General features: G+C 41.7%; 1 protein-coding gene across 2 annotated transcripts in view; it reads right to left on the bottom strand.

Annotated features, from left to right (window-relative positions):
- Positions 1-1,716: 1,716 nt before the first annotated feature.
- The window catches only part of SMC6 (structural maintenance of chromosomes 6), a 30,507-nt gene continuing 5,517 nt past the window's right edge, over positions 1,717-26,706 (bottom strand). For both annotated transcript variants that reach the window (XM_078614711.1, XM_078614703.1), the window contains exons 5-27: positions 25,654-25,787; positions 24,981-25,042; positions 24,681-24,761; positions 24,396-24,497; positions 23,370-23,489; positions 23,065-23,163; positions 22,621-22,767; positions 21,812-21,900; positions 20,425-20,592; positions 18,884-19,062; positions 17,630-17,828; positions 16,821-16,935; positions 14,504-14,664; positions 12,973-13,108; positions 12,484-12,564; positions 11,413-11,583; positions 10,779-10,916; positions 10,201-10,346; positions 9,325-9,450; positions 5,687-5,792; positions 4,680-4,835; positions 3,808-3,905; positions 1,717-1,968 (exon numbers count right to left, since the gene is read on the bottom strand). In XM_078614711.1, the coding sequence (XP_078470837.1) occupies positions 1,851-1,968; positions 3,808-3,905; positions 4,680-4,835; positions 5,687-5,792; positions 9,325-9,450; positions 10,201-10,346; positions 10,779-10,916; positions 11,413-11,583; positions 12,484-12,564; positions 12,973-13,108; positions 14,504-14,664; positions 16,821-16,935; positions 17,630-17,828; positions 18,884-19,062; positions 20,425-20,592; positions 21,812-21,900; positions 22,621-22,767; positions 23,065-23,163; positions 23,370-23,489; positions 24,396-24,497; positions 24,681-24,761; positions 24,981-25,042; positions 25,654-25,787 (2,932 nt within the window). In that variant the 3' untranslated portion in view covers positions 1,717-1,850. The remainder of the gene's footprint in view (positions 1,969-3,807; positions 3,906-4,679; positions 4,836-5,686; positions 5,793-9,324; positions 9,451-10,200; positions 10,347-10,778; positions 10,917-11,412; positions 11,584-12,483; positions 12,565-12,972; positions 13,109-14,503; positions 14,665-16,820; positions 16,936-17,629; positions 17,829-18,883; positions 19,063-20,424; positions 20,593-21,811; positions 21,901-22,620; positions 22,768-23,064; positions 23,164-23,369; positions 23,490-24,395; positions 24,498-24,680; positions 24,762-24,980; positions 25,043-25,653; positions 25,788-26,706) is intronic.

Raw genomic sequence — 26,706 nt, 5'->3', positions numbered from 1 at the left:
ATACCGAGGCAAAGGGTGGGCTGCCCCAGTATATACGCTTTATTAACTATGCTAATCGTGCAAACCAAATTATTTCCCGCTTTACAGCTTGCAATGTTCTTTAGTGTAAACAAGTTTAATCAATAAAAAGGAAGATAAAGAGCAGAACACAAGCCGATCGTGGATGCGTGAACTGTAGTTGCCATACGGTACAATAAAAGCAGGACACGGCAAACTCGTCCGTTGTGCAGAATTGTGGGTAAACACAAACAAGCATACGATTGTGCACATAACACATACCAATACAGTACTGTTTTGGATATTGGTCTGGCTAATGGGACTTTGTTTATAGGTGCAGACAATTGTGGTGTGCTTAATTAATCTGCATTGCTTTGCAAACGAAGTTGCAAGCTTTGAGTGCAATTTGGTATGTTTATGTCCCTCCAAGAAAGTCCGTCAAATGAAAGATGCTGGATCATAGCTGGCAGAAACTCTCCAGTGACCATGACATAATCGCAGGTAATAAACCTCTGCAGAATGGATTAGAATTTGTGTTATTTTTACAATTGACATTTTTCGGATTTAGTAATGTACAACCATTGCTGTAGAGGTGAAGGGTGGGTGGGGGGTGGTGTGACCTCAACAAGCACAAGTGACACTGACAAGAGGGTGACATCGCCGCCGCCGCCACCACCCCCTTACCTGCGCTGTGCACCAGCCAGCAAAGCTTTTTTTATACACCAGGAAATACTTTTTGCTTTGTACATTGTGCAAATAAAAAATGCTAGTAAAAATGTAGCAAACCGGTTAGATATACATTTCTTATTATAAAAATAGTTTATAAACCAATTCGTATTTAAAATGTGTAAGCATGTCCTTGAGCACATAAATAAATGTAAAAAATTATGCTTTCAGAAAGCACTGCAAATATCTAAAAAAATGTTTGCAGTTAAAAGTATTTTTTTTGTTTCATTTATACTTCTTGACGAGACAGACATTTCCCAAGGGCCAACTGTCAAGCCTGTCGATTACACGTGTCTGTACACTTAAAACTACACTATGCCTACCATCTCATTTTGCTAAACGCGTTTAATCCAGGGACTGCAATTTTAATTGAGTCTAACACATTTGTGGCCAGTCGCTACCTGAGATGCACTTTACAATCATTTGAAGCTCCAGGTAACTATGCATCGTCACCACTCAAGTGGCAAACACGTGGTACATCTTCTTTGCCATTTTCGTAAAAAGTTGCTTTGCCGTGGTAACACTTGCCTGGCCATGAAGAGAACATTTTTAAACTGGAAAAATAAGAGCAATGCAATGGCCTAGTGCAGGGTCTTCTACACAAAAACAATAGCTCAAAGTGAAGTCTCATTATTTTAAATCCATTTTGCACAGGATCGCAAAGTGCATTTAATATTGTTGTAGTTATTGAAAAGTGAAACAAGCTCCAAAATTACAAGTGGCTTAAGGAAGTCTTGCACACGGATGTTCCATACAGTCAGTTGTGTGCACAACACATTTTGATGTGTACTCTTTGGTTTTTTCGGTAAAGTCACGTAGGTACATTTTTAAATAAATCACGACGTTTCGGAGGCAACACAAGCTTCCGTCTTCAGGTGGAACCGTCACAGCTTGTGTTGCCTCCGAAACGTGATTTAATTTATTTTAATTTTTTACCTACGTGACTTTACCGAAAAAAAAGCCAAAGAGTATGAATCCTTGCAGTCACGAAAACTTCAAACCTAGAATTAACATTTTGATGTGGATTCTCCGCTGGCGATGGCTATGCATGAGCATCATCACTTCAGTCACCGTCACCAGGCAGCCCCAGTGTGTGACGCTGGCACGTGCGCTACATTCAGCTCTCGTCATCTGTGCTCTATTTCGTCACTCGCCTGATGCACAGCTTTGAATGGCAGGGTTGTCTGGCCCCGCAGGGGGTCGTCCAGCTTGAGGATCTTTACGAGCCGGTTCACTGGTAGGCTGCTGCTGGATGGCAGAGTCAGAACAGCAGCAGCTCAGTTGCTCTACGATTTCATGTTACAACCAGAGAACATTCAACATTGTGCACTATTTTATTTGTGTTTGATTTGCGGTGTGATGCTCATATGGGCTTCCTCAGCTATCTTGTTCCTTTTCTTAATTCTCAATGAATGTATCCGACATCCTATGTGTAGTGTAATAGCACCGGCTGGTGGGCAGCAGTGGTAACTGTGGTGGACAGACAGTACACAGGCAGGTGAGCGTGTGCACGGGTGTGTCGGCAGGGTGGAGGAACAGGGGCAAGGGTCATGGAGGATGCCATCTGGAAGCTCCTGGAACATGCTAGTGGGTTTGAGAAGGGAGGTGCAGCCAGGGCAGAGTTAGGCCGCACTGGCAGGATAAAAGGAGCTGAGAGCGGGAGCTCAAGGCTGCTGGTTCTGGGATTGGTTCGTCTCGTCATTGCTGTCGTCTCGTCGCCGTCGTGGCTGCCACCTTCGCTCGATAGCGCGCTGCTAGATAGTTGTTGGCTTTCTCAGTCAGCGCCGTCAGTTTGAGACGGCTAGTGTTATGTATCGGCTAGACTAAGCGACTGTAGAGAGTGTGCAGGCGAGACTGAATGTTCTAAATAAAAGATGCCTCCTACAAACCTCGTCTCCGAATCGTTGACACGACAAATGTATACTGCATAAGCTGTAGATTATCACTTTACACCCAGGAAACCCTTGAAAATTAGATGTTCCACTTCAATGGCTTTTCCAGGTAAAATATTTGTAACAACTCAAAGTGTAAAACTCACTATGAACATAAGTAGTTCACGGCACACTGGTTAAGATGAACGTAGCCTCAATAGGACGGCAACGTTGACTGCAGGCCCCCTCGTCTCCGAAATGGGCAATTTGGAGGTGGCAGCCACATTGGCGTGAAAAGATGTATTGAGTAAATACGACTCTTACGACGTGTAAAAAAACTACACGTTGAAGAAATTACTAAAACTTACGCAGTTTACATGAAAATGTTATCTTGAACTACTGAAATTAACAAGATCATGAGACTGAACAAATTACAAAGTACAAATTATACCAAAAATGTGATTCATTAATCAATATGCGTCCTCCAAAACAGGACGATTCACCGAACCATTAGGGGGTGGGTGGGAAGATAAATCACGCATGTCGAACATTCATCCAATTAGTCCACCTCACCACCTCTCTTCATCAATCGAGCATTGCAGTAAACTATAAAAATACACAGCTAACATTTGTGCCTTTTATGACTACATGTTTACAATATTTCAATATGTAATGTGTGTGTGTGTAGAGGAGTAGTGTGAGTAACCAATGAGGTGGCGGCCAGGAGGAGGTGCGAGCGGGTTGACAGTCAAGAATGTTGTCACGGGTTACGCAAGGGGCTTTGGAGAGCACGTTCGGGAACATGGGCGGAGCCGAGCCGGGGGTGGAGCCACCCAAAGGGTTCTTAAGGGGGGGGGGCCCCCCCCCCATGACGGAGGCGAGGTCGTCGTCGGGAGCCAGGGTAAGGATCGGCTGGAAGAGGGTCTCTCTCTCCTCGTTGCGGAGCGGTGTTGGCTTAACCCCCGCTCCGGGCAGACGAGTGTGAGAACCCCGAGGTTAGGACCCAAATAGTATTCAGTGTCCGGGGTAAAGGACCGAGACAGAGTGCACCTACACTGGTGTGAGCGTAGGATGTCGAGTGTGACAGTGTTTTATTAAACAGCAACAGCCCTTATAGAATTCCTCATCTCTGCGTGGTTCTACGGCACTACACATGTACAAAGACACATTGTTTCCTTGTCATGTGAGGATTTTAGTGTGCAGTGTGCCTCACCTCATTTTCTGCGGGGTGAGGAAGATGAACTGGCGGTACTGCTGGGTTTTGGCGACTTTCAGCATCATGTCCATGGATATGCGCCTGTTCACCATGTCCTGCACAGTCAAATACAACTCAGTGCTTTGATCGTCGGTTCTTGAGTCACTCGAAAAGATGGGCAAATACATTTAAATGACAAAAGGAGGAAATATAATGCAGATTCAAATGACCAATTAACTATTTATTGTGCAATTAAAAAACAAATTATCAATTTGATAATAAAAATTTTAAAGAATGCGCTGTCATGTCAAAACATCTCAAGCATGCTGCATAGCTGCGACGTAAAAGGTGAGTTTTTAGTTCAAGTAAAAATTTTGAGAGAGATGTCTTTGTCCTTCTGTTCCTACAGCTGCAAGTTCCGGGCCATGGGTCCAGCGAATTAAAATGTGGTTTTCTTGCTTGGTGTCCACGAGATATCCAGGTGTGCAGCAACCTGCGATTAATACTCTGAAGTCTGTAATTTGGTACCAATTACAGATCATATATTGAGCCTCAACAGAACGAGCGGCTCGCAATCGGAATGTTGTGAATTAAATTATTGGTTGGCGGTTGACTTGGCACATCATCCCTCTAGGCTCGATAAGAATGACTTTGTGGCGGTGTCAACAAAGGTCATCTTATGGATAGACTTTAACCCTACCATAGGAATGTGTAATGCCCACCACTGGCTCAAGTATGTAAACTAAAGAGCACCACCTCAATGCTCATTTGAGCAGGAAATCATTAACTCTTTCTGAGGTGCGCAATTTAATTAACAATTAGATATTCAAAATGAAACGAAATTCTGTGGTTTACACTGCAAGGCAGTGTACGCTGCAGCGGGCACCCACCATAAACACGTCGAACTCGTCGAGGCAGCGAAAGGGTGACTCCATGGCATTCCAGAGCGAGAGGAGGAAGCACACCGTAGAGAAGGACCTCTCCCCGCCGGACAGCAAGCGCATGTCATCTGCAGCTGCATCTCCGTCGTCTCGCGACGTTTGCACCTGCACGCGCGCACCCATGCCACCATCAGCTCGGTACTCCTCCCATCCACTGCAGCTAAATCCCCGTGGCCAGTTGCATGAATCACATTAGCTGAAAAATCCCTTCGTTCACACCGATATAGGTGCCAAGGAAATTTTCTTAGTTTTTTACAACACAACCGTGAGCCTGAAGGCTCAGAGTCTTACCCATGTACATCATTGCATATGTTTTTGTAGTTGTGCTAATACTGTTTTATAGTTCTCCCATGTATTTATGGTTGTGCTGCATGTTGTTCAGCACAATGTCTGATGTTTTTTTACGGGGAAAATGCAGGAAAAACCCCAAGAACAAGCCGGCACACATCCACATCGACTGGAGCCCAACTTCAACAATCCTCCAGAAATAATCCAGTTGACAAAAATGGGATGGAAGATCAATCCAAGCCCACCATCCAAGTTAATTATCCACCCCATCCTCACAAATGAGCCACTAATGATGCTGTCTTACTGAGGAGAAAGAGGAATCCCATCGCCGGCTTGGCTGGGTTAATGAGCCAAGAAAAACTGAGAAACAGTGCCCACTGTTGCTGCTCGTGCTGTATTTGTTCTTTCGTATGGGAATATATGAACAATAGATTGATATAAAAGTTGTGAATCCTAGCTACTGGCTTCAGAAGACATCAAGTGGGCTCGGAAAATGCTCGTAGTGGATGTAAGTTCACGATACATTGCACTGTTGACTGCGGTGCGCCTCACTGGCATTTTGGACTATGCCTTTAATTTCTACTGCCGTAGCCAGGTTGGATAGGAGTTAAGGTAGCCCACTGCTTGGGGGAGAAGTGAGAGCCTCCCGATGGCTCGGCCTTACTCACCGTGATTTGCAACGTCTTTTTCTCATGGTCGAACGTCATCTTCCCCCGGTACATCAACTTGGCGAGCATCATGTCAAAGTTGTACTTACACCGGCACGAAATATATCTATGGAAGCGACAATACAAAATACCATCAAAAGCTGAAAACTGCAATGGGCCCTCCAAAAATATGTGAGTGCAAATACAGTGTCCCGCACGTAACAAAAGCTTTCTTTGGGGTGGGGGAGAATAAAAATGTCAGAAAAAAAGTGTTGCAACTGTAAAGTTGAATTCATGAAGCTCAAAAATGTAACGGCTTCTAAAAGCTAACTTGACGCACATAAACATCACACAACAGGGTGTCCCACTGTAAAACTATACGATGATAGCACTGGATTTTGCATTCCAGAATTGGCTTGTGATTTCAGTGAAGTTCAATAACCTAATATTTTGTATTGCTCTTTCTATTTTTATAATACATCTATATATATAAAATCGCAAATCTGTCTGTGTGTCTGTTTGTCTGTCTGTGTGTCGCCGGACCATACGCAGTTTCATTGGACGAAATGTGAGGGATTTGCGAGACACGATTGGTCCGTTTGGTTTTCCACGGCGGTTGCCCCTGGCAACGGGTAGCAACGCATTCGCTGCGGGGTGGACGCCATTTTTAATTCCCGTTAAAAATATGCACACGCATTAACACGCGACTCTGAGGTAAATTCATCAAAGTTTCACGTCCTCTTCACTCCCCCCCCCCACCCCAATGTGTGCAATTACTATTATAGGGTCGGTAGATAATAAAATTATAGCGATTAGACAGTATTATTGTAGCGCGGGGGGGGGGGTAACGGCCCCAGTACCCAGCCTCAGCCGGGTGGGCAATTTAGGCGAGGCCAGAGGCTCTGCACGGTACTAGGCCTCGACACCCCACCACACTATAGGCCGTACATATTACTGCACAGCGGCCGAGGAGATCGTGGCTGGGGGGGGGGGGGGTAGCAGCCCATCTGTGTATATATGTAAGGTTATTAAGAAATATATTTTTCACCCGGGCAACGCCGGGTACTTCTGCTAATCTATATATATAAAATCGGAAATCTGTCTGTCTGTGTGTGTGTCTGTCTGTCTGTGTGTCGCCGGACCATACGCAGTTTCATTGGACGAAATGTGACGGATTTGCGAGACACGATTGGTCCGTTTGGTTTTCCACGGCGGTTGCCCCTGGCAACGGGTAGCGACGCATTCGCTGCAGGGTGGACGCCATTTTTAATTCCCGTTAAAAATATGCGCACGCATTGCCACGCGACTCTGAGGTAAATTCATCAAAGTTTCACGTCCTCTTCACTCCCCCCCCACCCCAATGTGTGCAATTACTATTATAGGGTCGGTAGATAATACAATTATAGTGATAATTGGTTCTTTACCCTTCTATCTGTAAGGACAGTGCACATTATCAGAGTTATGTTCTTTTGTTTGTATTATGACTGCAGGTATTGCGGTCTATGCAAACATGACTCCTTGTAAACAAGGTGTCAGTTTTGTTGCCAGATAGAAGGGTAAAGAACCAATTATCATATTTTTACTGGCAAATGAGGTTCCCATAGTGTAGATGCTTGCCCCGAGCTCTCATACTCTGATGGTGCATTGTCTTTGAGTTGTGCGCCTTTTGGCGTCATCTGGTCCAACCCATATGAGACTAGGCTCTAAGGAAAGCTGTCTCGGGTGTGGATCAATCAACTTTAAGGACAGTGCACATTATCAGAGTTATGTTCTTTTGTTTGTATTATGACTGCAGGTATTGCGGTCTATGCAAACATGACTCCTTGTAAACAAGGTGTCAGTTTTGTTGCCAGATAGAAGGGTAAAGAACCAATTATCATATTTTTACTGGCAAATGAGGTTCCCATAGTGTAGATGCTTGCCCCGAGCTCTCATACTCTGATGGTGCATTGTCTTTGAGTTGTGCGCCTTTTGGCGTCATCTGGTCCAACCCATATGAGACTAGGCTCTAAGGAAAGCTGTCTCGGGTGTGGATCAATCAACTTTAAGGACAGTGCACATTATCAGAGTTATGTTCTTTTGTTTGTATTATGACTGCAGGTATTGCGGTCTATGCAAACATGACTCCTTGTAAACAAGGTGTCAGTTTTGTTGCCAGATAGAAGGGTAAAGAACCAATTATCATATTTTTACTGGCAAATGAGGTTCCCATAGTGTAGATGCTTGCCCCGAGCTCTCATACTCTGATGGTGCATTGTCTTTGAGTTGTGCGCCTTTTGGCGTCATCTGGTCCAACCCATATGAGACTAGGCTCTAAGGAAAGCTGTCTCGGGTGTGGATCAATCAACTTGAAGGACAGTGCACATTATCAGAGTTATGTTCTTTTGTTTGTATTATGACTGCAGGTATTGCGGTCTATGCAAACATGACTCCTTGTAAACAAGGTGTCAGTTTTGTTGCCAGATAGAAGGGTAAAGAACCAATTATCATATTTTTACTGGCAAATGAGGTTCCCATAGTGTACAATTATAGCGATTAGACAGTATTATTGTAGCGCGGGGGGGGGGGGGGGGTAACGGCCCCAGTACCCAGCCTCAGCCGGGTGGGCAATTTAGGCGAGGCCGGAGGCTCTGCACGGTACTAGGCCTCGACACCCCACCACACTATAGGCCGTACATATTACTGCACAGCGGCCGAGGAGATCGTGGCTGGGGGGGTGGGCAGGGGTAGCAGCCCATCTGTGTATATATGTAAGGTTATTAAGAAATATATTTTTCACCCGGGCAACGCCGGGTACTTCTGCTAGTTATTATATATTTAGCCTGGTATTAAGTACACAATTTTTCGTCAACAACAAAAAAAATCAACCATAATACACTTTTGTGGGTTAGAAAACAATCTAACCCAAAACACTGTCTTCAGGACATTGGTCGCAAAAGCCGACGTGTTAAACCAAAAAAATCTATATGCAGTCGTGTTAAAACCGGTTTAGAGTTTTCATGGTTTAACAAATACTGCTGACTAACATTTGTCCAGGTGTATAGGCCGATACATTTTTTTCATGTGGAATCTGTTTAATCCAACACAATTAAATGTAATGTACTCAAAAATATAGTAAGGGGCATCTTAATCTTATGTATAAAATATACAATCCAGAAAATAGCTCTTCTCGTGCAGATAAAACACCTTGGCTGTTTTCCAGGCTTTGAAATGTCCGAAAGGTTTTTTGCTCACGAAAAAAATATATTTTTAAATCAATAACAGGTGTGCTGTCAGAGGGCTAGAGATCCCACTGTATTAACACTCCAGTGCTACAATTGTATACCTGACCAGGACTTTAAAATCTTTTTGCTCAACATCATTCAAAGTGGTGTTAGACAGCCCAGTACAGAGCCAAGATGCTGATCTTCAATCGCTATGTTTTACGGATGGCAGTTATATTTGCAGATTAGCACATCAGTGTTTTAACAAGTTTGTTTTTGTGAATGGGAGATATATAGCTGTGCCATTTGAATTACATTTTCATTGCAATTAAACCCAGGTCACTATGGCAAATGAGACTATTCTGGTCACTGGAGTTCTCACCTGGTTAAACAGAACAAACTCGAACCTGAAACCGCTTACATCTGGAAAACACTGCTGCTGGAGATGCCACTCACCTCATGAACTGACTGTAGTTATGTTGTCTCTCATCCATAATTTTATCTAAGATATTAACAAAATACCGAATTGTCTTCAACTGCTTTTTGGAATTTTCATATTTTTTAACAGCATCGTGGTACTCCCTGTGAAAACGAGAGAAGCAACATCTAATTAAATAGGAGTTCACCACTCATCATCAATCTATTCAGGGCTCACTTTCAAAGGCTTATAACAAGACAAATTGTTCCTTATGAATCAGTACATGGTCTGAGAAAATGCATCCTAAAAAAACGAAATGATACTCGATGCAGCAAAACACATTTGATATGTTGGAGGTTCTTCTAAAAAAATGCATGAAATTAAGTGCATTTAACATTACAGGGATGTGAAACTATTGTGCTTAGGATTTTCTAGAATTGTATTTGGGAACATCTTCAACTAATGCAAGAACTTGACATGGCTGCCCAATCTTCAGGCATACCTGTTGAACTATTACAGCAACAAGACAGAAACATTGTTATTGAGTAACAGTGAAGAACACACTCCACATTTCACCTATCGAACATTTTGCTTGTTGTGGAATAGTGTGTTTGCACAAGTAAAATCCTCACAAAAAGAATAAAAACATGTACTCATATTTTTGTAACATTCTCAGTAAACTGTATGGAAGTGGAATACTGGTTTGACATGATTGAAAAGAATTGGGAGTTAAAATTAAAGGACAATCCAAAATTGCAGATGCATATTAAAACAAATGGTGCAATGCGAAGCAAGGACTTCTTGCAGAGAGTGATAGTTGTGGTCATGTCTATGTTGGCTTGACACACGCATTGAGCGCCACGAGCCAAGGTTAGCCAACTTTGAAGGTGTGTGCTGTATGCTGCCTGACGCACTGAGTGACGGCCTCAGCGTCTTCAATCACATCCAGCTCCTGATTAACCATGTCCTGCTTGGTCTTCAACTCCAGGACGATGGCTTTTGTGGTTTTCGTCACTTTCACACGTTGCGGGCAAATCCTCTGTGCCATCTCCACGACCTCCTGGCTCACAGGAAGACAGATCCAGCTTCATTAACACGTACAGGACAACAATATCTCACCTGAACAAGTCTAAAATTAGGTATGTGTGTTGGGAATGTGCATTATACAAAATAATGCCTGATGAATGATACAGATATCTGGGATGTAATTCATCTTCTAAATGTAAAATGTTATTTTGTAAAAATGTATTGTGCAGAATCCAGCTGTAGCTGACAGGTATATTACCTGGGTGTCCAGTCTTTCTTCTCTGGAAGGCTGCCCCACCTCTTTCCACACCACCCATACTTCATATGCAAAGTCAACATTTTACATAAAATCAACTATGCAATTATCTGTGGTCTAGATTAGAAACCAATTAAATGCACTGTAATTATAACTACAAAGGGCTCCCTTATTAATACATTTTTTGGTCTTGTCCCATGTGTGACTCACAGTAATGGTTTTCTCAACTTTGTCCAGCTCTGTCTTCTTTTCTGCAATCTTCCTCAGGTGCTCCATGCGCTTGCCCTCATAGTGCCTTAGGTTGTGACTGTGCTCTTCCACGTCATTGCTGGCTGGAGTCAAATTATGCTAAAGAGGTAGAAGCATAGCACTAGCAGTCAGTGACATCACTGCTACAGAATGAGAAGTTGCAAAAATGTATTTGAGTTTATTTTGTTACATGGATGATCCCATTTAGCCAGTTGCCTTGCTAGAGAGATCTCCTTGGTGCATGAGCACAGCAGCAACAGAAACAACATTGCAGAGAATGAGCGCAGGGTCCTTAAGGAATATTGTACGAGAAACCAACTATTTAATGGTCGTAAATTAAATACACGCAAATCATAAGTGCAAATAAATTAGCAAGAGGTGCCTGAAAAAGTTAGATACAGGTTAAAGTAAGCTCTATAGTTTAGTCTGTGACATAAAAACGCAAATAAAAAAAATACAGTGCAAATGCACTCACCCAGTAAATAAACCAGCGAAAGCACAATCATCTATTTACATGACTTTACCGAAAGACCCAAAGAATATAAAAAGCACAACCAGTTCAGTTGCAAAATGTTTAACAGAATTCTCAAGATACCTTTATGGGTCCAGCCTTGTCCCTCATTGCATCCATTTTGTCTCTGATGTCTTTGTAGGCACTGTTCGCAGTCTGCAGCTCGGAGGTGGCCTCCTGGTTCCGAACCAAAGCCTCTTTCAGCGATGCCTCCACGCTCTCCTTGCGTTCAGAATACTCCCGCATCTCCTCCTCCTGATGTCCCATCATACAATGCAGTGCCCTAATTAAGTGGTGACATGGCTCAGCAGTAGTGCATCCTCAGCTTGTTGCAGAGGTTCACGGTTCTAATCTGGCAGACCGCCTTGGTTATTGTTGCGGGTGTATTAACCATAAAGCAAGCGGAATCTGCTTCACAGTGGATATGAAACATCCCCTGATGTCATTCAAACAATAGGACATCGTATATTGGTGTCATGGTCAAAATTTGAAAAATTACCTGCAGATTATTTCATTGGATTGCACACGGTAACATTAACACCTACTGTGAAACTACTGACATCTCTGAAACATAGTGCCTTTGTGATCAACTTGTGCTTTTAGAATGGCGTGAATACCAAATGTACTAAATTATTAAGACATCCTACTGAGAATGTGGAGATGCTTTAATAGACAGTATTTCTTCCCCTGGATATGGAAAAATGCAGGTCTGGTCCTTATTGAATGCCATGGGGAAACTACTACTGTATATATATTACATGAATGTTTGTTTTTGTATCATAAAAAGAAAGTGAGACGAGAATTCTCACCGAATAGTGAACATGCGTGTGTAATAATATAATAAACGTTACATTTACAGCACCATTCATGCAAAACACCCCAAAGTGCTAAACATACATAAATACAAAAAACATTATATCGGGAAGTAATAACCAAACTACAGATGCAAAGCTATATTTTTTAAACAACAAAAATAATTGAACAAAAGAAAAACATTAAACATAGAAATTCTAATAGGCTATTTTATGTGTTTAAACTGTATTTAAAAACATCCAGTGAAGGAGTACCTCTGATAAAGGAAGGTAGAGAGAGGTGCATGTAATGTGTCTAGAAACAATGGAGTATTTATTCCACTGAGATGTAACGAAATCTTACCAAGGCACTGATATCCAAGGGAGGAGGCTCTTCCATGTTTTCTATTTGCACGATCTGCACATTGAGTTTATTTATATTTCCCTGTAGAAACACACACACATTTCAAATATGGCAAACTTGACACTGCCGTGGTGTAGCGGTTAGCACACGCTGGACTTGCAATCCAAAGGTTGCTGGCTCAACTCAAATCTCCTGGTGTGGCAGTTCTGAAAAATGGGCAAGTTTATTTAATCCTTCCGCCTGTCCAACCAGCAGTATAAATGGGTACAGCAACCAGTTAGTCGACCAGGAGGTCACATTTGTTGATCGTGGAAGAGTAGGCCAAATACCTTCTAGAGGGGGGTCTTGACAGCTGCTCATGAAGGCCCTTTTACCAGCAGTGGCATGAGCAAGCAATTGAAGGACCGTACTTTCCTTTAACCGTTGATAGCAAATGTGCCACCTTTACAACTGGATGTACATACATAAATGTAAGCTGATATACATTACCTGAATTATCATTTGTTGTTGAACTTTATTGGTCAGCTGACTCTCATTTTTGCGGTTCTCTTCCTGGTTTAACTTGATACTCTCCAATGCGTTCTGGAGCTGCACTTGTCTGTGCACTTTCTCCGTCTGAAGCTGCCTTTGAGCACAAGAAGGATTAAAGAAACAAGTAAGCATGTGACACAGCAGCATACCAACGGCATGCGTTACAACATAGAGACCACTCGAAGCATCCAAAGTAATCTCTATAAAACAGAACATACATCGACAAAGTCAAATACCAAGTGTAAACTATGGTTGTTGCAACATAGCTAGACAAAAATATATTGCACGATATACAGTCCACGATAACCGTATTGTCTGTTGAGCAAAATATAGTTATATAGTTGTCATTTTTTATCCTATTTCCTGATTAAATATTTGTTAATTCATGCTATATTACTCATTATACATGCTCGTTTTCTTGCATCACAAATATTAAGGTTGAAGACTATTTTAGTGATATAATTAATCAATTATTATGTAATGAGCAGCATGTACGTGACAAGATTGCACAATTATTTAGCGTGTCGGTGTGAGTAATTTTTGAAGACACTACAGTTGTAATTACTGGCGAAACGTCGTACTCAGATTGTAAATGTTGTGGCTTTGCTCTCCAACACACCGGTGTGCTGTACTAATAAGGAATTCGCATGTTGTTTTCGTGACAAACCTTACTAATTGGCTGTGTCAGATGGTGGCGGGTTTAACGACACCTTTATATATTTACGCGATCTAACCCAAAACCCCTGTATCATGAGTAAACTGCAGTTGAACTTTTAAGTAAATATTTATTCTGGAAGAAAACAGCAAAAATACATAAAAAATTAAAATGTAACTAAGTTATGGGAAAAATATGATACAAAATTAATATAGCATATGGTGAGAGGTGATATCGTAGCAACCCTAGTGGAAACCCTTTATAGATGGTGTTGTGTAAGCACAAATACAGTAAAACCTTGGATTGCAAGCATAATTCGTTCCGGAAACGTGTTTGTAATCCAAAGCACTCATATATCAAAGCACTCGTATATCAGTTGTGAACACGTGACGCTCGGCAGAAAAAGGGTATACACATACTACTCGTATTGCAAGACCTCGCTCGTTTATCAAAGTAATATTTATTTAAAAAATGTGTTCGTCTTGCAAAACACTCGCAGACCAAGTTACTCGCAATCCAAGGTTTTACTGTAATGCATTTCAAGGATAAACAAATACACAGGCTAGTTTAAATATTTCAAAGAAGCCTAGCATATTCTTTGGGTCTTTTGTCCTGATGACAATCGCTTGTGTTGCGATCGAAACGTCGTAGTTTTTTGTTATTTTTTTTCAACCTGTCTAAGTGACTTTACCGAAAGACCCAAAGAACATGAATTCCTGCAGTCACGAAAGCTTTAAGTCAAGATTTACGCCTAGCATACTTGGTGCCACTGTGCACTCTGCAAGCAATGAAGTGACACTTGGGAAACAATACCCCGACCGCAAGCACACGTACCTGACCTCCTCTTCAATGTCTTCGTGGAGGTATTTTGGATGAAAAAAAGCGCACGAGTAGTATCGGTCGACGAACACCTGGTCACCGTTCTTGGCGAAGGCTTCCCGGCAATTCTTGGGTGGCACTTCACGTTGCATCACTTGGCGGGCGGTGGCGTTTTCCTGCAAAGTGGAGCATGTGACTCTAACTGATATTGCTGTTAATTATGTCATTCACTCAGGTAAGCTTCACTGAGTCTCAATACCATTTTCAGGATATTGGTTCCTTTCTATAAATGTGTGGCACAGGGGAAGTAACGGAGCAACCGGATAAAATCCACAAATACGAGGGAATGACACTCAAAAGTCCATAATGAAAGGATCACAAAGCCACTTAATGTACTGCCACCTAATGGCCACCTGACAGCCAGTGGGCTTTCAAGTGGAAGCAAGTTATGAAATATGTTTCAGCAATCTTCACGTATGCATGATCACTTCATGCTGCATTGCACATCGGCTCTGTGCTAAGTCTAAGCCTACATTCAGCCAAACACTTCCAAGAAATCGGAAAAATGTAATAAGGTGTAAAACATGTTTGAAGTCCAATACATTCTACAAACAGTGATAAAGTCGAGAATGCAGCCTATTTATTTTAATGAGGCATTTTTCAAATAAACTAAACTACAAAGCTTAGGTGGATTAAATATTACTCACACATTGCATTTTAACCTTGAAGCATTTTGGAATTGGTTAGCTTGTCTCCTTAATTTAATAAAGGGATGACGATGTGTTCATTCTGTTCCAAAACTGACGTGTACAAAAGATTAATATCTTCAAAAGACAAATACAAGCCCTTTGATCACCATATCTACATCTCTATATAAGGAACGAAACAGGTGGACTTCTCCACAAATCTAGCTGTCGCCTGATGAAGCTAGTTGTAATTACTGGCGAAATGTCGTACTCAGATTGTAAATGTTGTGGCTTGGCTCTCCAACACACAACCGGTGTGCTGTACTAGTGACGAATTGGCTTGTTCTGTTTAGGTGACAACCCTTACTAGTTGGCTGTGTCGGGTGGTGGCGGATTATAACGACACATTTATATATTTATGCGTTCTAAACAAAAAAAACCTCTATTATGGATATTGGTCGTGAAAGCCTACATGTTAAAATACTTAAAAGAACTGGTGTATAATAATGTACTCATCAAAAGGGGCTCACATATTTTAAGTGAGAAAATGGGACTGCAACACACTCCCCAAAGGTGTGAAAAAAGCGATGGTAAAAAAGGCAGTGCCGGCCTTTATAGATGCTACTTGCGAACTGCACTTGCCCCTAGTTAAAGGCTGCAGGGGGATCTTTGTCTTTGGTGCAGTGGTTAGCGCACTGCGCTACAAACCGGGCTGACCTGAGATGAATTCTCAAACAAGTTTAAACTCAACGCATTTGTTAATGATACAAACCGTGTGTGGCCCGAAAAGAAAACTATATCAGAGATGCTTCGGGTAATAGAACTTTTTCATAGCACACACTGGTGAGGGTTAACCTAAACTAACCTTTTCCAGACATATAGCTACAGTTAATCAGCAGTGTTATTATTACATTTTCTATTAAATATGTACGTGAAGAAAGTTTATTATGTTACGTGTGATAGGAAATTTCTCAGGAACATAACCTCCCCTATTGTTTCTTATGGGGAAATCAGTTTCGCTTAACGTTGATCACTTAAAGTCGCATTTTCCAGGAATGCAACCGAAATGTTAAGCCAGGAGTGACTGTATAATAAACATACTTTATACATTGACATTAACTCACTTAAATAATTATTTATACTGGTAGTAACCTCCTGGTTACACCAGCCCACAGCGGATTATTTTGTCCGTATGTCATGCAGGGAGGAGCTGGGTGGGGAGGGAGGGGCTGGGTGCGGAAGGTGAGGCTTGGTGGGGAGGGTAGGGAGGGTGGGGAGGGGCTGGGTCGGGAGGGTGGGGAGGGGCTGGGTGGGGAGGGTGGGGCTGGGTGGGGCTGGGTGAGGGGTGGGGCTGGGTGTGGAGGGGCTGCTCACCCCGTGGTGCCCTTATCAACGTTTAACCTACTCACGCCGGCTTGTGCCCGCCCTCAGTCGGGCATATTTGCAGAATACACCACGCCGCCGTTGACCCTGGCCATTGACCGAGCAACCCAACGTTACTACCAGCTCCCTCCGCAGGAATGTGTTTGGCAGGTATCTAAATTCTATTGCCCCAGCTTTATTTGACTCTACAACAGGACAATTTTGAGCAAAGGCAAAAACTTTTAAGTGACCATTCTCCACATTTTAAAATGCAGGCCTCTGACCTTTATGAGTAGAATGGACTCGATTCCACGATTGTCTATCAGGATGTTTGCCACGACTGGTTTCTCTATTTCCAGGCTCTCCAACACAGAAGGGTAGATGGGATGCCTCACAGCCCTGCGGTAAAACCCCACCACATGGGCATTGCATTAAAACCACAACTGCATATCGCTGGCAAGGATAGTTTGCTGCAGTATAGCGATACAAAATATCGTACAATATCAAATCCATGATAATTGTATCATCCATTTTGTTAAATATTGTTAAATGGTGATTTATGCTCATTTAATGTCCTAAATAAGTTATTGCTGAGTAAAATATTCATGAACTATCAAACTCTACAATTCAAAGTTAGTGCTTTGCTAAACATATTTTGGAGCAATGAACGGCATTGACACAGTAAATTTCATCATTTTCACATGTTAGTATAACTGACAGTATGTGTTAAAAGCATTATATATGATAACGATTATAAATAATAATGGCAGGTATACGTTCAGTGAACTGCAGTTGCGTAGTTTTAAGTCGTCTATTTGTATTAGAAGTACAGCAATGCACAACAACAATAAAATATGGAATACAATTACATGGTTATGTGAAACAGATATTTGTGAAAAGAGCTTCAGAGCTCATCAGATTCCTCCAGTCTAAAACAATATTCTTATTCTGATAAAGATAGAGAAATAATTGCTATATTGTGAAAATGGATAACGCACCGTGCCATAAAAAGTTAAGTTGCGGCAATCCTAGTGGCAAGCAAGCACCACGAAGCTCATCTGCCAGAGCATTTGTGAGAATGGTGGAACGGCACCTGGCTCTGATGTCATGGAGCTGGTCTTGGAATTTCACGCAGATGATTTGTGGTCGCCAACCCCGGAAAAGGCCTTGCATGAGCTTCTCCAAAATGACCACGTCAGATGAGTGCCCGCAACAGAAGGCCAACAGTAACCCCTTGAGGCAGCTCTCCAAGGCCAGTGCCAGCTCCGGGTCTCGAGCCTTAATATGCGCACCTGTCCCGTGTCAGGAAAAACAAAATAGTGTATCAGGCACTGTACTCTCACCTCTCTCAGGCAGCAGTGGCTGACAGGAATGGGGGAGAAATGCTTTGGCACAATGAGTAGTGAGATTTCAAGAATGTCAGGGGTAAATTAGCTAAGCTGTAGAAATTAACCAATTTCCAACATCAATATAGGACAGTTTAATTTTAAAACTTGATCATTATGGGCAGGATTGCAAATTTCCACATATTATTTTTTTCTTTAAATGCATCGACATGAACAGATAATTGTTCCTGATGAGCAGCCACTCAAATTAACTGAAGTGCAAATAGCAAGCAACAATTGTAGTAGTAAATTCGTTAATTTATCTCGGTTGTAATTTGCAACATACTGGAAGTAGTGAGGCAGAAATATAAATGCGAGTCAATTACACCCGAGTGTATAAAACAGCTCAACAAAATACATCTGGTGCTTCAGCATTACAACAGCATCAACAACGATCCACCTCTACAATGTGTACATCCTTCCCGCACTACTCTGTGGCTCAGAGACGTGGTCAACGACAGCATCCATGAGCTAGAAACTGGGCCCCTTCGACCTGTGATCCCAGCGACAGATACTCCGCATTCACTTCAGCGAGCACATCACCAACGCCGAGGTCTGCCTTTCCACATGGTGCCCATCAGTATCTGACACGGTCAAACCCAGAAGACTTTGGTTCTTCAGACACACTCAACGGGCAGATGCCTCTGCAGTTCACACCAGAGACCTGCGCACGATCATCGACGGCCCACCACGGAATTGGCGACGGCCCACCACGGAATTGAAGACGACCCCCGGTTGACACGGACACAAACTCCTGAGGTTGATTTTCACCACCAAGGCCTTGGCCTGCACTCAGCGTGGTGGCGAACGCAGGGTAGGATAACCTGGTAGTATCTCATGGGGGTCGCTATGCCCCAAGGCATTTGCGCCTCATGATGATTAACTCTCCATCATGTATGAATGCATTCTGCTAGGAGTGGTCTAGTGACAGGCAATGTGAGGATCAGTTGTATGTTGCTTACCGATGGGGCCAATGGGTTTATGTTTGAACTTCCCAGCCTGATATGCATTCTCGATCTTCTGTAGCAGCTCTGGGAACTTCGTGTTGAAGCGACTGAGGTTCTCTGTGCGACTGGCGGCCAGCTGCTGCAGCCGCTTTTCTGCAGCGTCAAAGCTACGCTTTATGTCCTGGTGCTCTCGTCTGTAAATGCACGCAAAAATATTCAGACAATCCCTTTTGCAGCCTACATAGAATGTTCGGGGCAAGTGCTGTATGCAAGCACCTATTAAGGCTCGTACAGTACAGAGGTAACCAGGTGGCTCAGTGGTCAGAATGCTGAGCTGCCAGCCCTGAGATCTTGGGTTCATATTCAGGAAACCACACCTGATTAAACTATGAACTTACGAAAAAAACATAGTATCGAAATTGGTTTGGCACTTAATATGGCTAAATCCTAGCTTTGGAAATTAATAATATAGATTTGACCATCATGTAATGGCATTACTGTGGTCCTGGTCACTTTCAATAGCAGTCCTTGGTATACAAACTCTTCTACGTATTCCAGTCACGTCCCTTCAACAGATTTCTCATTTTGTTTAGCAAACGTGTTCAACGTTAACATTCGTTTGCCACGCCTTTTGGCGTCCTCTGGTCTAACACCGTTTTGAGACTTCGCTCAAAATAAAGTCGTCTCTAGTGTGGACCAATCAGTTTCAAAGACATTGCATATATCATCAGAGTATGTTTTTTTTGCATTCTGACCACAAGTATTGTAGTTAATGCAGACATGATTGCTTGTAAAATATTTCAGTTTGGTGTTTTTAACATCTTAACACCTGTTTTGTTGCCAGAAAAAAGGGGAAAACCTATTCTCATTTGTTTTTTTCATTTCTATTTTGAGCTCAATTTTGCAGTAGCCGCTGTGACGGTCCCACCTGATGACGGAGACTTGTGTTGCCTCCGAAACGTCGTGAATTTTATTTTGTTTTATTTTACTTTCATTAATTTTAATGTTTTTACCTACGTGACTTTACCGAAAAAACCTGAGAATATGAATCATTGCAGTCACGAAAGCTTCAAATCTAGAATTAAGTTCCTCCAACATTCTCTGTAGGTTGTGCCCACAAGGTGTTACAATGACTTTGTCATCAGAAAATCTGAGTTCTTAAAAAATGAATTTCTGTCGAGACACATCGATGTTAACTTCTCCAACATACAATCTATAAACAATGCAAAGCTGCACATGAGCCATTCCCATCTCGCAAGATCCTGCAATGTAACAATCCAACTAGAACCTGTACCATGAGCCAAATTGTGATAAAGTATCCATATATGGCATCAACTGAGATGCTGATTAATTCTTGATATAATTACTAAAGCAAAAACAGAAACAAACTGATAAAATAACACCAATGCACCGACACATACAACAACACCAATGGTAATTATTCAGCTAAGCAGGAGAAAATGCAGCGAGTAAGAATCCACTCCCGTTGTGTCATGCACGCTATTGTAATAATCCTGCAAACACAACGGTCACCACCGAAAAACCACAGCACTCACCGGAGCTTGTACGAGTCCTCCTTCTGCTTGTTGATGGCCTGCTTAAAGTGCTCGATTTGCTGGATCAGCGTGTCATCCTGGGCCTTCAAGTCTGTCAGCTCCTCCTTGAGTGATAGCACACTCCGGGCCCTTTCCGCTCGCTCCGCTTCCGTCAACTGCTGCTCCGTACTGGCAGAGAGAGACATGCACGTCTAACAGCCATGTCTCGACAAGGTGTGCTAGCACTGTGCCGTCTGCACAATTCTGTTAGTCTTACAAGACAGGTGCTGATATGAATTACCATTTCCAGACAATGACGTTGAACACAACAAAGTCACTGTTTTGTAAGTGCAGTTGATCATCGATTATCTGGCGCGTGATTATACGGCTTCCAACATGATCCGGCGGCCCTGGGCTGATTCGGCGAAACCGGCAAAACCACTCCAAAGGCTTTACCAGTCCGGCGATTGCCACCATGTGCATGACAAAAAAAGTAGCAATGCTTGATTTTAGTGTCAAATATTTTCCATAGTACATTATACACTACAAACAACTTAAATGATGAAAATAGTGCACGTACATACATTTTTGATGACTAATAACTACAGTAATAAAAACTGAAAATATACAGTGCGATCCGCCAAAAAGTGTCATTCGGCATTCGCTGGCGCACCGGTCTGAAGGCTGCATCAGTCCGGCGATTATCAAACACATGTTGTTGAAACAAGAGCGTACGTACATCACCCCATGCAGTCTTCGAGAAATGGAGTGGTACGTACAGTAAACACAGTAACTTTTTCAATATATTAATTTTTTGTCTATTTGTATGTTTATTTATGCCAATTTCATATAGTAAACAAATGTGAAACACGAAAAAACATACACAACACCTACAAACATATGATACAGTAATGCGCAAAAATAAGATATTTTAAATAATGATGTGATTATTCGCCGTTTTGGAAAACCTGGCGCCCCCTTCACCCCCGGTTATAATCGATGATCCACTGTACTTCAGATCTGGAAAAATTCCGATGGCAGTCGTAAAGCATACTTTTAACACATGCGTGTTTCTAACATACTAGCCTTTTGCCCATCCAAGGACGGGTGTATTGCAGTAAATCTCAAATTTGCAAACGAAAATCAGACCGCGGCGTGACATTCTTGGTTCATTATAGTAGCTAATAATAATGGAGGGGGTCCATGTGGAGGACGTAACCTGTTCATGATTATTAATGAGAGGGGCTGGTCGATGTGGAGTGACGTCACGATCATTAAGAACATTCCTGGTTGATTATCGTAGGTGTGCACCACTTAGTGGTTTAACATCTGCATACACATGCGTGTTTGCTAGGTCGTGTTTCAAAGCGAGACGTTGTTGAGTGGGGTGCAAGCAACACATGGCCACCTGTTTTTGAGCTCATCGATGTGCTTGGCCAGTTTGTCACAATCCTTTTCAATAACCCTTAGCTGGTTCTGAAAAGAGTCCACCAATGCCTGAAACATATATGATTTCTCTGGGTTAAACACATGATTCTTAGCACATTGATTTTTGAACATATGCAGGCAACATCACATCAATCAAACAGTTAAGAAAAACAGCTTCGGCAAGGCACATCACAAGGCATGATGGCCGATGGTCAAGGACAGTGATGGAGTGGCTGCTAAGGAATGGAATATGTTCAAGAGGAGCAATGAATCAGTTGGTGCGTAGATATGAGCTGGATTATTACATCGGAGGATCATAAAAGATGGGAACAGCTTGGGGAATCCTTCATCCAGCAGTGATGAAAATTGAAATAAGTGTTTTGTTTATACTCTTTGGGTCTTTCGGTAAAGTCACGCAGATAGAAAAATTATTTTAAAAATCACGGCGTTTCGATCGCAACACAAGCAATCGTCTTCAGGTGAAAAAATACAGCAGGCGAACTGCTGAGGCAGGAGAAATATAGCGGGAGAGCTGCTGCAGCAAGAGGTTATAAAGGTTTGAGATGGGTGCAACCCAAGGGTAAGTGGGCGGGGCTAGAGATAGAATTTGCATGTAAATGTAAGATCGGAGAGCCCGAGTATGAATTCCTGCAGTCACGAAAGCTTTAAGTCAAGGTTTTGTTTATACCATAAGTAATTATCCAATTAATCTATGAGCATGTACACACAAAAACTTTGATTGTTATGGTTTTAAATGGGATGGTATGCAAAGGGTAGATGCCCATTCACCTTCTTTGTTTTCACAGCGCTCTTCTTTGCATCCAGGTTGCGTTTGCCTACCACATTCTGCTCCATGAACAGTTCAAGATCGTTTTTCAGCTGATTTAGCTGATCTTCCAAGCTTTTGTACTTTAACTCGGCTGCTTGAAGCTTTTTCTGTTGCCACATGAATGGGCAAACAAAACAAAATTGAGAGTGAAGTGAGGGCATGCCACGTGGCCTATTGTCTACTTGGAGCCACAGCTGGATCACATAAAGAATCCATTACCTTTCTGACTCTTTAGGCAGTACACAAAATGTGGATTCTGTACACAAGCACACTGGGAATACTGACAATGTCCAATCATTTTCACACGGAGTACAATTATGTACTTTTGTAGCACATTAATTCACATTTAGAAGTTTACACGTGAAGGATTAATGATTGCTGCACCGTCAACCAGTGCCAGTTACCTGGTGTTCTTCCACATTCTGGTCAAATTTTACGGTTCGATTCTCCTCCGCCCTCAGCTGATCCTGCAGAGTCTTCAGGGTAACCTCTTTGTCCCGAACCTGCAAGTCAGAGTGATAAAGAGAGTGTGTACCTTAGACATAATAGATTGTGTAGGTTGTTTACAATGGATCAATTCAAATTAACATGTGTCTAAACGCACTTATAAGGTGTAACTCAAGGTCCGCTTGTAACAGGCCTGCTTCATGCACTGCATTAAAAAATATGCAATGAGTGGGTACAAATAACAATAATTTGCAGGACTGGCCTCAGCCCAGGCAAGTTGATTCTGCAGTTCCATGATGTAACGCTCGAGATCCTGCATGTTGGCAATTCTCTGAAACTTCTTCTGCTTCTCCTTGACCACCTTTGATAGGTCACGTAAGCTCTAGACACCACACAGCAGTCGGAAACATGTCAGCAGATAAGAAAAAAATAACTGTATAGCTAAGGACATTAATGTTGAAAACTGGCTCAGGGGGCTAATACTGTGTTAAGAGCACAGAGCCACCACTGCAGAGATCCTGAAGTCAAATCTGTAATCAAATTGGAATCTTAAGTGTAGCGAGTTAATCTTCTCAGCCTGGTCACTTCCGAATGTACAAAGCACCATATTAAATATCGCTATTCACTGAATTTGGAATATTCCGCCTTATGAAGTACATATTTGGTTTGATTGCCATGGGATGAACACTTCTGTAGCAAACTATGTTTAAAGGTGCACCACCACCTGTTTGGATAAGATAAATATTAAGAAACGTCATAATTAGTTCTGTAATGTCGTTTTCCAATGGTAATTTTCTCAAATAATACCGTTTGCTTTTATGTAGCGCTATGCATGCGGAGCATCGCAGGGGACTTTACAATAAAAACTCAAATTGAAAAATAAACTAACTAAAATACTTTTCAATTGTTATTATAAACATTTGATTTTTCCAACATTCCTTTACATAACACAGAAAATAGTTCCAGAGGTAGGGAGCTAGTTCTAGAAGCCGTTGCCCCTCTGATATTGGATGACTACTCAGAACTATAAAAAGTTTGGCATTCACTTGAGTGCCATTACAGTTTACTACTAACATTGTGAATGAAAATGTCTTAATATCAGGACTTAAAATTGATAACACAATTGGAATATCATTTAGAAAAACTAAATAAAGCATTTATCTCCACACCACGTAACCTGTTATTGTGTGCACATTTGTACATGTTAATAGGTAAATGAGGGCATTTGTATAACTGTGTTTATGTGTCGGTAAACGTATTTTTACGCATGGGTTTAATGGTTACATACGCCTTCCTGCCGACACAGTTTTTCTTCGGTGATTTTCTTCGTTTCCATTATCTGCTGATAGTCATTTTGCATCTGCTCCAAATGAGTGGCCTTCATGAAAAACTGAAAATATAATTTACAAGATGTATTAAACCAATTACAGCAATTAGCAACTCCTCGAAATAAAAAATGTGGTTGAATGCAACCACGGTTTTACCCATGTGTAACACGAGACATGTTTTCCAGTAAAGAAAAACTTTTGGTGCCAAAAATATCCCGCAGGTAGACTTCAAACACACAAATTACCTTGTACTTATCATGTTCATCCTTTGAATGAAGAAATTGCTTGCTCATTTCTTGGTTGAGTATGGAAACAGGATTATCCACCTAAATAAAACAGATTTTTTTTTATTGTCACAGACAAACTAGACACCAAACATTTAATGCCAATAAATTATTCACAAGCTATTAGAATTTGAAAATCTGGTCCGGCTCTTGTCCTAAGACGATAATATCCCACAGCCGCTCTTTGTAATGGGAACAGTGACAGAATAATACATGCATTTACTGTTAACAAATTTTATTTTGTTCATTTTACTGACAAACCTGAATATTGAAATGATCCAAAATAGTGTTAAGTTCTTCTTTTTTTGTGCTCACAATTCTTCCTGCAAAAAATAATCAAAAGTAAAATACATATTTTGGAGGTTCTGAAACATGTTCAATGATGTCAGTATTAAATCAAGTTTCATCAAGTTAATGGGGTTTCTCATGACGTTATAATGTAGAGTAGAAAATACATGCCAGCAAAGTAAAAAAATATGGTTTGAAGCTTTCGTGACTACAGGCATCCATACTCTTTGGTTCTTTCGGTAAAGTTACGTAGGTATAAATAAAACAAAATAAATCACGTTTCGAACGCAACGCAAGCGCCCGTCTTCAGGTGAAAATCACGATAGCCGCGTTGTCTGCTGCTCACAGCACAAGGCAGCAGACATCGTGCTGCTCACAGCAGACATCGTGGCTATCGCGATTTTCACCTGAAGACGGGCGCTTGTGTTGCGTTCGAAACGTCGTGATTTATTTTGTTTTATTTCTACCTACGTGACTTTACCGAAAGAGCCAAAGAGTATTAAAAAAATATGCCCAATTCTTATCCAGAGGATTAATTATTAATATGCATCCTTCCCAAAGGACAGGATTCAAGTCTGCTCGATGGAGTGAGACAGCTTGCTAAAGACACTGCAGACAGAAGAAATGCATGATGTGAGGAGCGTACCAGATTTGTTCTTCAGTTTGTACCGCTGTCCGTCACAACTTATGTGATTGTCAATGATGATGGAGTCTCCATACTGGTCATGCTTATACGGGTCATCCCCAACATTCCGCAGTGTTATGGAGATGTCTGCAGAACTGTTTAACAAAGAAAAAACACAGCTCAACATGAACACGTCAATCCACTGTATAATATAACTGGTTGGACTCATCGCATTATCTTACAAATAAACTATTCCACTCATCATTGTGAGCTTAACTAAAGGCCGGATTTCACCCAATTTCAACTCAGAGGGAGACACATTTAAACAAGTTTATCTTTATTGCACGCACGTACATAATTCAGTTCCTTGCCTATTCAGTGTTTATTCAGGACCAAAATCTTAAGACACCCCACAACACCCAAAGTGCATTGCATCAAGGCAATAAACCTCAAATGGTTCCCACCCATTCCGTTTATGCTCCATAACCTGGAATTCCAGTGCTTAAAAAAATATCCTCAGTTACTCTCAGATAAATCACGATTGTATGCTAAATTTTCACTTCTTTATAACTTCATTTGCAATTGCATTTCACTTGTATATACTCATCTGTTTAGCTATTCATACAAGTCACTCTATTACTATTTTATGTTTCTGAAACTTAATTGTAATTGTACTATGACCAGTCTTAAAAGATTTTGCCCAAGCCAAATTACACTGCAAGGTATTATTCAACTCTAATTTTGGTGTGCAATATTTTGGGTCTCATTTCTATTTGCTTTCTTACTGGACTTTCGTCACTTTGGAGACCCCAGTCACCCTTGCAAACGAGGCTTAGGTTGGTCTTTTGAGTTCTCACCTGGTTAAACTAATATTCTTGAAACTTGGCACATTGCTGTGCACCTTTTATGCGTTGTCAGCGATTCCCCTCCCCTGTTACTACTTTGCACCCTAGTCCATACTCATGTCTCCTGTGTTTATTGACGATTGAACAAATTGTTGGAAAAAGCGTAATCAGAAATTAATGCTAAACATTCAAATGCTTGGCTGGAATACCGAAATACAGGCAGAACTTG

The sequence above is a fragment of the Lampetra planeri genome, chromosome 2 (genome assembly GCF_965212315.1).
Source record: "Lampetra planeri chromosome 2, kcLamPlan1.2.h2, whole genome shotgun sequence".
NCBI lineage: Eukaryota > Metazoa > Chordata > Hyperoartia > Petromyzontiformes > Petromyzontidae > Lampetra > Lampetra planeri.
Note: the sequence above shows the minus strand (reverse complement) of the source record. Positions and strands in the feature narration are given on the sequence as shown.